General features: G+C 43.7%; 2 protein-coding genes across 2 annotated transcripts in view; one reads left to right on the plus strand and one right to left on the minus strand.

The window, feature by feature from the left end:
* C922_00767 (hypothetical protein) overlaps positions 1–7,173 on the plus strand; it is a gene marked incomplete at both ends in the record, with an annotated part of 9,344 nt that extends 2,171 nt beyond the window's left edge. Inside the window, 2 exons of the mRNA XM_008816379.1 lie at positions 150–1,880; positions 1,964–7,173. Coding sequence (XP_008814601.1) covers positions 150–1,880; positions 1,964–7,173 — 6,941 coding nt within the window. The remainder of the gene's footprint in view (positions 1–149; positions 1,881–1,963) is intronic.
* A 1,122-nt stretch (positions 7,174–8,295) lies between these two features.
* On the minus strand, positions 8,296–10,909 carry C922_00768 (hypothetical protein; the record flags this gene model as incomplete). Its single annotated transcript, XM_008816380.1, has 7 exons — positions 8,296–8,546; positions 9,034–9,100; positions 9,235–9,286; positions 9,479–9,555; positions 9,751–9,836; positions 10,154–10,252; positions 10,765–10,909. 7 exons carry the CDS (start codon positions 10,907–10,909, stop codon positions 8,296–8,298), a joined length of 777 nt encoding a protein of 258 aa, XP_008814602.1.
* Positions 10,910–11,769: the final 860 nt, after the last annotated feature.

An 11,769-nucleotide genomic window follows, 5' to 3' on the forward strand; every position in this document is an offset into this window, starting at 1 on the left:
CGCGAATCACAACGGGAGGGGGAAGTTTCACGTGAGTAGCGTCTATGGCCTGGCGAATGAGAAAGACGGTTTTGCTCAGAGGAACCCACCCGATAGCAGTAAAACGTGGAAATTTGCTGAGATGTATGAACTTTTTCGTGGCGATCAAGTGAACCCCCCGAATGATCTGCCCATTTCGGACATCAACAGATGCAGCAGCGGTAGAAGCAATGGCAGCGGCAGAAGAGGGGGTCTCACTGCAACGCGACCCCGTCCTTTTAACGACAACTCGAGTAAGTCCCCCTGCTGCTTCATTCAATTTGATAAGAACTACGTAGATTCGAATGCACCATATGCAGATGGAAAGACAGGAAGTGAGGCCAAAATGAAGGGCCCCCCATTTTTGATGAACTATTCTAAGGTGCCTACCTCAGGGAAAGCGGCGCTTTTGGACCAAATGGAGTTTCAACATGCAAATCGAAATGACATCATGACGGGAGACACTCACCCCGATGTAAAAAAGCGTCCATGTGTGGGCACTGACAACAATGTCATTAAAGTTGAGTGCCAGCATATGGAGGGAAAGCAGGGTCAAAGTCATAATCAAAACATGAGTTTAAAGCAACATATCTGCAACCGGGATGACAGTCATAGTAACATTTGTCCACCGCTAGCCAACACATATCGTCTCAGACAAGATTGTCAAGAGAGACAAATTTCGATTCTAAATATGTACGATAAACATGACAGTGGTATGCTCTGCAGCTGCAAAGAACTCATCCCTTTTAACCAAGTGGAGAAGTATGGGAACGCAAATAAATCATGTCATTTGTCCAGCGATACTAATAGGAGTATTAACATCGATCAGGTGAGGGGCGAAACACCTTACCAGGCAAATAACATTCATATGGTTAGTGCATGTGCGGTTAATAAACCAATGAGTTTAAATTTTAATTTATACGGTCCTTTGGGTGAAGTGGATGTGAACACTGGTAGTGTTAGTGGTGAGGCCAGCCACGTCAACAGGCAGTGCGGCAAAGCAGTTCGCATCTCCCAGCCGGGTTGCGCGAGTAGCCAAGTTAGGGGAAATCAGATTTGCGCAAATCGGATTTGCGGAAAGCAAGTTAGTGACAGCCACATCAATACAAACCAGTGGAACCAACTCATCAATATGAGTACTAATTATAACACGAAAGGTGATTGCAAAAGTAGCCTATCAAGGCGCGTCCAAGGGGAAGGTCAGAAAGAAAAGCGTGCAATAGGGGTGCCCAATACGACCCAATACAGACAGGCATTGAGGAGGCCAGCTAGTCAGAACAACACCAGTATGGGCAACTTTAATGGGTGCCCCACGAAGGAAGAACTGGGAATAACCAACAAACACACACAAATGTGTCAACAAACTGGTAAGGGAAAAGGTGTAACGACTCATAACGAGAAGGTAGCGATGGATACACTCTGTCGTAATGCACAGATACAGGGTCGTCAGCAGGAAAGTAGCGTAATAAAGAGTCAGCCGAATATGCGAAATGACGAATTGGCTAGCCCGAAGAAGATATCCATGGGGATGTCGATGGAGAAGTGTGGGAATCACGTCCCGCGTGATACATGCGGTAGTATCAATTCTAAAAAGAGTAGGACACACGAAATGTGTTGGTCGCTTTATGAGGCGCACGGGTCGAATGAAATGAAAAACATGTGCGGTTGGCTCACCTCGCTGACGTCGCACGGATCCTATTTCCCCCACAAGTCGCTCGAACGACAGGTATCCACCGAACTGGAAAAAAAAAAACAAAAAATATTAGATATTTTGTTTTCTTCCAAAGGTGTGCCACATTTCGTGAGTAACAAAACAATTGACAGTGGAAGAACAGCTATGAAAAACGAGATAACACAACTTAGTGCAGCAAGCCAAATGCAAGAAAAAAAAAAAAAAAAAAAAAAAATTCCACCTATCCTTTGAGAAGTACTGCATTACACGAAGAGCAGGATAGGAATAAAAAAAACAGCCTCGAGAAAATTACGATTGACAAGTATAGTAGTAGGGATGAGGAAAAACATCATGAGAGTTTTCCTCTTGATTGTGAAAATTTAGAGGGGGAAAAAAAAATTGAGAATTGCTTCCTCTATGTGAGTAGAGGAGATGGGGAAAAAGTGAGTCATGGGAGGCGCAAAGTCCTCAGCAGTAGCAGTACTAGCACTGTGGGTAGCAGCAATAGTAGTGGGCACCCGGAGGAGGAGCAGCAGAGGGAGCACCAGGAGCTGAAGCCTAGGCATCTACAGGAACGAGGCCCCAGAGGCGTATCAGACGAATGTGCTTACATGAATGGTATTTCCAGCCAAGTGAGTGCGTTCCCTAGGACAGGTACCTCCGTAGAATTACCGAACGATTATGGTACCGTAAGTGAACACTCGAGCCTACCTATGATAGACGTTACATTACAAGGAGAGTTTAACAATAAAAGGAATGTAATGAAAGATGATAAGGGTTACTTAAATTGCGTTTCCAGTGAGTTGTCTGCTTGTGGGGAAGGACCCCCAGATGCAGGAGAAATGTTCCGTTATGGTAACAGTAATAGTAGTGGCTCTGCTATGAACAATAGCAACACGAAGGAAGAAACAAAAATGCGAACACAAAACGACGTTGTTTTGCAGTGTGATCTTAGGGGCGGCTACAGTAACAACGGAAGAGACGTAGGTAATATTAGTACTTACGCCAACAAGGGTGTTTATAATATCGGCTTGCTTACACACGGTGAGAGGTTAATCACCAGCAGCGATGACAACCCTGTTGGGGAAGTGAGTATGTTCAGTGCCTCAAATGTTCCGCAGGAATGTAGCAACTACATTATTATGAACAATCGCTCCGTAAGATGCGTTGATGGTACAAATGTTGTTGTGTGCCCATCTAACACGTCAAACATACAAGGCACGTGCAACGGAAGCAATAAATTAGGGGATGCTATTTGCAACCCTCTGCGTGGAGATGTGAGGGGCAATAATCCCAACAGCAATCATCATAATGCTGTGCTTCACACAAAGGAGGAGAACCTTTCTTCCAAATTTAGTTTCTTCCAAGGTAGCTACGTCTCGCTTACACCCAATTGTGCAATCTCGGAGAGCCGTTCAAGTAACATGGGAAATAGCTCCAAAGGGTACACTGTGAATGGCGTTACCGGTGCTGGGTCCCTGTCTAGAGTGAGGGGTGCCCGGAACGTGTGTGACATGAGTAGAATTAGCAGTATGAACGGAGTTAACGGTGTTAGCAGTATAAAAGGAGTTAACAGTGTTAACAATGTTAACGACATCAGTAGCGTTAACAGCGTCAACGTCGTGAACGGCACTAACGACTTCAGCAGCGTTAACATGGTGAACGCCCACTTTTGCGCCAAAAGGAATCCCCGCAAGGACAAAACCCAGGGATGCGAAACTCAGATTAAAGATCTTATCCCAAACAGTATTCCGAACGAGGTAAAAGAGGGAGAACACATGAGGAGTCTCAACCAATGCGAAAGTGCTATCATGATTAACAAAGGAATGGGTAGAACTGCTACACCTTTTGCCTTCCCCGATAACCCACAACGGCTGATCACCTTTAAGATCTCCAATGCAAGTATCCATTCAGAAGGCGTCAAGTGCACAGACGGAACCGTCATGACTGCCTTCCAAGCGAGTGACGGAAATTTCCAGAGCGATAATCCCATAAAAGACAATGTTGTAAAATTATTTAACGGTCAGGGGGAAAGCATCTGTAAGGTAAACAATGCGGAGGTGAATAGACTAACCAGTTCCTTGATAAATTCAGATGTAAGAAGCAGCAATGTGAATCCATTTTACAAGGAGAATGAACCTACGTGTGAGATGGGGAAAGGACATATGGACAATGTAACTGCCAACAATTTCAGCAATGCAGTTAGTAGTTGCACTGGAAATGATGGAAAAACAAGAGGTACCATAGGGGCTTCAAAGAGGAATAGTGCAAATAGGAGGGTGCAGAAGGGAAGGCGGAGCACTCGCAGCAGGAGGGCTACTTTCAGAGACGCGACGAATAACGCAGCCAGTACCACTGCGACCACAGCCTCGAATGTCACGTCGGACGGCACCACCCCTTCCAATACCTCCAACCACGTGCCGAAAAAGAACAAGGCAGAAGAGCACGAACGGGAGGAGGAACTGCACGAGAAGCTGAAGGATCTGCCCAAAATCACAGGTGTGAGTTATGATAAAAAACAGAAACTGTGGGTGTCCCACTGGAGGTCAAATTGTAAAACAATACACAAATATTTCTCTGTAAAAAAGTACGGCTTTCATAATGCCAGGTTGCTAGCCATTACGTGTCGAAAGCAAAACACGAAGTATATCTCCACCGATCTGAGGTTTGGTTACAAGGCGGGTAGACAGTCCAGGGCCCAACCTGGGAGCCAATTCAAAACGAGTGAAAATTGTCCCGACGAGAACCATGCTTCTGGCGAAGTTATACAGCTTACGGGAATAGTGTGTGATAAGAAACCCAGTGGGAGAAGCCATTCGATCAGAAAGATACCCAAGGGGAGAAGAAAGCATTGCCAAGGGGTGGATGTCACTCTGGAGCTCCCCAAAAATGAGAGCGCAGAATCAGACACACACGGAGTTGGTTCCCAGAAAGGCGATCCAAGTAACGGCCAGCTAGATGGGGCTAATCCGATTAATGTTTCCCAAAACATCCGTCACCAGAGTAGTCCCCCCCTTAGCAGTGGCCATCCCAGTATTACCTCACAGAACAGCGCGGAATTGCGGAACCGAGGGTGTTCCCTTCCAGAGCAGAGTGATCAGGGCGAAATTTATCCACAGAAAGTGGAGGGCTCCAAGGATCAAGAACAAATGCTAAAGGAAAACGAACTGGTCGCCAAATGCACACTTAAGGGTGAAGCAAGCGATGCGTATAGTAATAGCGGTAAAATGAGCGTGCCCCATTTTTTGAAGCAGCAGGGGGGGTGTCAAGCAAGGAGGGGTTCTGGCGATAGCGTTAGCGGAAATGTGAACAGCATCTCGAATGGTTATTTGAACGGCAATCTGAACAGTAGTCTAAACGGTAGTCTGAACGGTAGTCTAAAAGGCATTGCAAACGGTATTCCCAATTCACGTAGGAGTGCACAAAATCTGCAGGAGGAGGAAGAGTGCCAAAGCGTAATCACCGACAAAACGAGCCAGCAAAGCAAGAACAGTGCGATGCACACAGAACACGGGAAGAACGAAAAGGTGGAGCAACCCAATGGGAAGAAAGACTACCTAATAAACGCACAGCTTTACAATAAACTGATGAACAATGAATTGTATAATAAGCTCATTAACAATCAGCTGAGCAACGAAAGAGTAAAAAACAACAACTTTTACTGTAGCCTAATTAATAGCAAATTTTACATACACGTGGTTAACAACAAGCTTCATGCACAGCTAGAGAGAAACCAACGAGAAGTGACCAAAGAAGGTTCGAATTACTTCTACTACGGGCAGTTTAAGAATGCTGCCTCTTCGAGGAGAAACTCATTTTCGAACAGTGAAAATTTTGCCAGCAAGAAACTTGCGCAAGATCAGAACGCCCACAATTTGTTCCTACGGAGCAGCAGTGGTGATGGTACTACTAGTGTGGGTACGCATAAGACGAGTCCTCCTTTTACCAACGCGGGAATTACGTACGGAGAGAAAATAATAACCCCCGGTCAATATGCGAATAATAGTACTAGCCCTTACTCGAAAAATGATGAACCCCCAATTGATGGCAAGAATAATGGTTTCCTCAGTGATTCCCCTGGATTGGCTGCGGAAACTTCCATGGGGCAGAACTACGTTAGGGTCAAAGACAATAATAATTTACTCAGTTGTGAGGGGTTCCAAAATGGTAGTGGTTCAAACAGCAGCAATTGCGATAACATTTGTTCTGGTGGCCACGTAAGGGAGGAGGCATCCTATTTTAAGGGGAGCGCCCAGGTGAGCGAAAATAATTTCTGTCTCGAGGGGGCATCTACGATCGAGAGCGGTAAGAAATTCCTGAGCGGTGGCACTATCCAGTTTCGCACAACGATTAGTAACAATCAAGGCAGCGGAATGGACGTGAGCACTGTCGTGCGTAATAACCTCAAAGTGAAGGATGCTATGAATCCATATATAAACAGGGAAGGGCCCATCGGTGATGATGGGAATAACACTAAGGGCGGCGTGATTGGAAGATACGTGAATGGCAGAGGCGTGAATGGCAGAGGCGTGGATGGCAGCGGTGTGGATGGCAGCGGTGTGAATGGCAACGGTGTGAATGGCAGCGGTGTGAATGGCAGCGGTGTGAATGGAAGCGGTTTGAATGGCAACGGTGTGAATGGCAGCGGTGTGAATGGCAGATGCGTGGATGACGGTGGAGTGGATGACGGTGGAGTGGATGACAGTGGAGTGGATGACAGTGGAGTGGATGACGGTGGCGTCTTACTCAACCGCATGGCCGCGCAGGGTAGGCACTTCTTCCTGGCGAGCACTGACGGCAGCAATAGCAATAGTAGTAACCACGGCAGCAACCACGAAAGCAACAACAGAAATATCCGCCGCAGTGACGACCGAGATGCGTTAGACGAAAAATGCACTTCCATCAGCAACGACCCTCTGAAGGACACTGGTCAGTTTGGGTGCAGTGGCAATTTCGAATGTAACAATCAGTACGCAGCCGAGTTTTATGCGGACGGTAAGTACCATCATAGAAGCGACGTAGATATGAAAAGGGCAATTGTGCAAGGAGGTTATTTGTTAAGTGATCGGATGGGCGATGAAATCTTGAATGAGGGACATTCGAAGGTGGGTGAAACCAAGGGAGGGCGCTGCTCCCATGGGGGAAGTCCCCTAGGAGACCCAAACACAACCAACCCTGTGAACCAAATGGACGAAGAAAAAAACAAACTGATGATTTCGAAGATCACAACAAAATATATACTGACCGATATCAAGAATAAATGCCTAAGAAACTGCTCTAGCAATTTTTTAAAAAATTTTCCAGACATAAAAAATGTCATTAACAAGCACATCAACAAAATTTCCGAGGCGAATTCTATCTACACAATAAGGCCGTATATTCAGCTGTTTAGTAACCTGCTGGAGAAGAGGAAGCTGCTACACATGCTGGCCCCGAATGCGCAAGAGTTGTACATTTACAGCTTGCAGAAATTGCCCCTTTGATTCACCCGCATGGGGCTGCGAGGGAGTTGCCCTTGATTTTGTTGCGCTTCGGTCGTGTAGCGTTCTGTCATGTAGCGTTCTGTCGTGTAGCGTTCTGTCGTGTAGCGTTCTGTCGTGTAGCATTCTGTCGTGTAGCATTCTGTCGTGTAGCATTCTGTCGTGCAGCTTTCGGGTGCATCGCTTTTCGCCCGCGATGCATTCCTTTCTTTTAGTTTTTTGCTTTTTTTTTTTTTTTTACCGTGCAGTGGCCCGTGCGGACACCATTTGGCGTCCATCCTTTCCGTCACCACACATGCCTGCGACTATGTGTATGTGCGGATGGGGACATGTACTACCTACGTACGCCCATTTGTGCATGTGTGTAATGTGTTCATGGCGGTTCCATGGATGCGCGCGGAAGGTCACATGGATATTTGTACAGTGCCAACGTCGCGCGCGACTTCGTGCGTAGGCGGTCGCCCATAAATGTCCATATGTGTTTGTACGTTTTGGCATATGTATATACGTACGTATGTGTGTACTAGTACGGCGATTGAGCCGGCTCATCTGTTTGCGTACCATTCACCTGGTAACATACGTATATGCATCTTCATTTTTTCACGTGAGGATTTTCCCCCTGTAGAAAATCTTTTTTTAAAACCCACCGCGAGGGATACACTTGTTTTATGTGTGCAGTTATAAGTGTTGCATTTTTTTTTTTCCCATCATCTCCCCCTTTGTTAAATAACTAGCAAATGACCTTTGCAGAGATGCATAATTAAAAATATTGTTTTAATACGAATTGGGGTTGAGAAAAAGAAGCCAATACGAAAGGGGAAGACGAAACAAGGATGACAAAACGTGGTGTGTAAAAAGGGAAAAATATCTATTTGAAGAAAAAGCGTAAGTGTTCGCCTTCAAATGGTATGCGCCGCTTGTCAAATGATGGTTGTCGAGTCTGTGAGCAGGGAACTCTCCAGGCCTATTCGCGTGGGGGGTAAATAGTTCACCTCGCCTTCTCGAAGTGACCCAAAAGGTATGCAGAAATAGATAAATAGATATATGAACAAATCCATATGTGCACAAATACATATATGAACAAATACATATGTGTACAATGCGCGGGGAGTATAGGGGCAAATGTTAGAGAGTCTTTTTCTCAAGTTTCCACTTCAAAGGCTTAAATAAAAACACCGGACACACCAAGTCGTGCGTGTGCTGAATTATTTTATACTCCTCTATTACAATTTTGTGCTTGTAAAGGGAACAATCCAAAGTGCACGTTTCATATTCTCCACCTTCGCCACATATGCTCAATCCGTGTTTGTCACTCATCATTTCGAGATAGCTGTACATTTCTTTTATCGATTTTCCCACGTGTTCCTTTCCTAAGCCTGGTCCGTTTGGGGGGCGCGGGAGGGGTGCAGTGGGAAAAAGAAAAAAGAAAAAAAAAAAAGAAAACGGGTGTGAAAACATGTGCGCAAGTAAAAATAAAAATGTGTCAGCGGCAGTGGCGTAAGTGCACAGGCGAAAACATTGCAGTGTCAGCGCCGGTGCCGGTAGCGTAGATGTACGAACGAGGCGTCAAAACGGGAAAAATGCGGCGGCGAACTAATGTACAAGGTAAAATAATTTCGAGAGCGATTAGCGTGTTTAAATGGCTCTCCGCATTTTTCTCTCATTAGTTTTTTTTTCATTTGTTTTTTTTTTTTGCATTTTGTTATTTTTTTTTCGTTTTCATCCTGTTTTTCTCTTTCTATTTCCCATTTTACTTAGCTCTTTTAGCGCTCTCCCTCATGATATTCGGGCAGATGAGACATAGCAGGTACCGTATGCGCATGCAAAATAATTTTATTGTTTTTTCCCCTCATTAGACATTACCGTAAGAAGCTATTTTCACGAGTATTGCCTCCAGTCCGCCCTCAATCATATTTTGTAGCAGTTCTTTCTGCAGCGAGAGAAAAAATAAAGCAAAGTAAAGCAAAACAAAATGAATGAGACTATATAGGAAGGGGACAATTTCACGCAGGTGTACGCACAGTGCTGCGCCCACCCTTCCCACTCGATAAAATTCCTTTGTACCTGATCCCTTTCCCACAAGTATGCCAAAATTTGCAAATTTAACCTTTGACATCTTCGCGGTGGCAAAGAGAAAAAAATGAGGGAGAAATGAGGAAGAAATGAGTAAAAAATGGGGAAAAAATTCGAATAAAATGCACAGCTCATGCACGTGAGGTGGAGAAAAAATTGTCGCAAGAGTGTCCAGAAAAAAATATGGATGAAGGCTCTCAACGAGCGCTGTAAAAATGTAATCGATTTCCATTACACGTGCTCCAGGCGCCTTTTCTGATAATTTGACTGAATCGCCCCGCATGATACTGCATTTACGTGAGGGTACTTAGTCTACAAAAACAGAAAAAAAAAAGAAAGAGGAATAACAATCCGCATAGGTGTACAAAACTGTGCTCATGATTATGTGTATGCAAACGGATACAGGAGGACAGCGACTGAGCAGCGCTTCCCATGCGTATGTGCCGCGCACACGAAAGCGCTACCATACATACGATGCAGGAGTTTCATCCACCCCCGCCCCCGTACCTTAACCTCGAGTAGCAACTCATACAAATCTTCAACCTCGTCATTAGAATTGTACACATAATCCAAGCCCACATTTACTGCCTTCCCTAATAGAACAGATGTCAAGCGTATATATTTACAGTGGCATTTTATAATTTTTTTGCAATATTCGAAATTGCATAATGTCGCAAATTTCAAGTTTTTTTTTTTTTTTTTTTTTCTCTTTTGTTAATTTTTTTTCACAAAATTGTGAGGAAGGTATGGATTTTTTAAATTATGCGAAATAAGCCAAAATGAATGCAAAGGGAGATCATGTCAATGAATTCGTCATCGTCATGGTTAAGGTAAAGGTTGTACGAAGAGTTGCATATTTAGTTTTTATTCGTTTTTATTTCGTTTTTCCCGTGCGCGTTTCCGTGCGTACCTTTAATTCGATGCTGAATGAGGGGCTTCTCCATACACTTTGCAATTTCAGGAATGAGTTCAAATCCAACGCTCTGGTACATAAAACTGTCAGTCTCATCTACGAAAGGTTACGTTAGACGAACGAAAAAAGGAAAGTCACAGAAAATGTATTTATATAATTCATGTACGTGTAAGTGTAGCGATGTTATGAAAAAGCCCATTATTCGTAAGCGAATGTTTAAACACATTTTGTTCTATGTAAATAAAAAAAAAAGAGTAAAAAACACATGGCGCCTTTTTCTGGACACCTCTTTATGGTGCCTGCTCCCTGTTTGCAAACAGTAAGGTGATTCGCTCATTCGTATCTCCCTATGCCAAGTGGCGTTCACATGTGTTAGTATATGCGAGGACAAGCGCTCACAGATGGAGGGCCTACACACAGGCCCAATCACGTACACCAAATGGACAATCGTGCATATCCATACATATGTGCGAGGAACAGATGCCCCCGAAAATAAAGGTGTGCATTTGTGTGTGCAACATCCATCCACATGTAGGCAAACATTTGTACGTGAGAACGGAGTAGCAGCAACGACGCACGTATCTACGCGCGCACGGCACTGTGGTTACTTTGATTCTCATATGGTATAAGGTGAGCCAATAAGATAATGTTATGACCATATTTGGAGCAGTAAATCAAATTCTGTATGCTGTCCTTTCCCCCCGATATTAAACCAACGATGTTCAATTTTGTACTTCTTTTCTCGCCGTCCATTTCCCGTTCGAAAAAAAAAAATGAAACAGCATGGGAAAATAAAAACGGAAAAATAAAATAAGGTAAAAATTACATAAATGAAATCACATAGTCGGAGTGTCCTCAAAATTTCGAATTAAATTTGTAGATCAGAACTGCAGAATAAATATACATATATATGTTTGAATGTACCATTTTGCAAATGCGCATTTTTGCGAAGTATTCATTACACCATTTTGTTTAATTTTTTCCTTTTTTTGTTCTGTGCCAATTTTTGGATGAATAAAAAAGGGAATGTATTTTTCTCTTTCTTTTTTATATTCTGGAAGAATACGCGTTTTCCCGCTGTTGTTGAATTTTTTTTTTTAATTTTTTTTTCCCACGGTTTCGCCGCTCTTCATTTGTAGAGAAATTTTTTTCGTTATTTTATTTTGTATCCTTCTCATTTTTCACACAGGCAAATGCGCGATACATATGCCAAAATGTATTCATGTTTTATTTAATTCTTTTTTCTGTTTTCTTCGTTGCATTAAAGCGTATTCTTTTCTCACGTTTGTATATTTCTTTTGCTCTTTTTTTTTAGAATTGTTCATTTTTTCTGTTATGTGCATTTTTTCCTCTTTGTGTCTCTTTTTTTTCCCATTGTTTTATATTTTCACAGGGATGGAGCATGCGCGTATATACAACGTCCGCGACTGTGTGCCTACGCCGTATTCCCACATCGTATGCCCCCGTTGTATGCCTACGTATGCACACGGGGGAGTGCACTTCTGTGAATGCACTCCTATAAGGGAGGTCAAATAAGCGAGCGCTGTGCATTCATAATTAGAGGTATCCCTGCGCTTTCTTTGGCATCGAAAATGTATGGTAGTGTTTCTTTG

The sequence above is a fragment of the Plasmodium inui genome (assembly GCF_000524495.1).
Source record: "Plasmodium inui San Antonio 1 unplaced genomic scaffold supercont1.2, whole genome shotgun sequence".
NCBI classification, from domain to species: Eukaryota; Apicomplexa; class Aconoidasida; order Haemosporida; family Plasmodiidae; genus Plasmodium; species Plasmodium inui.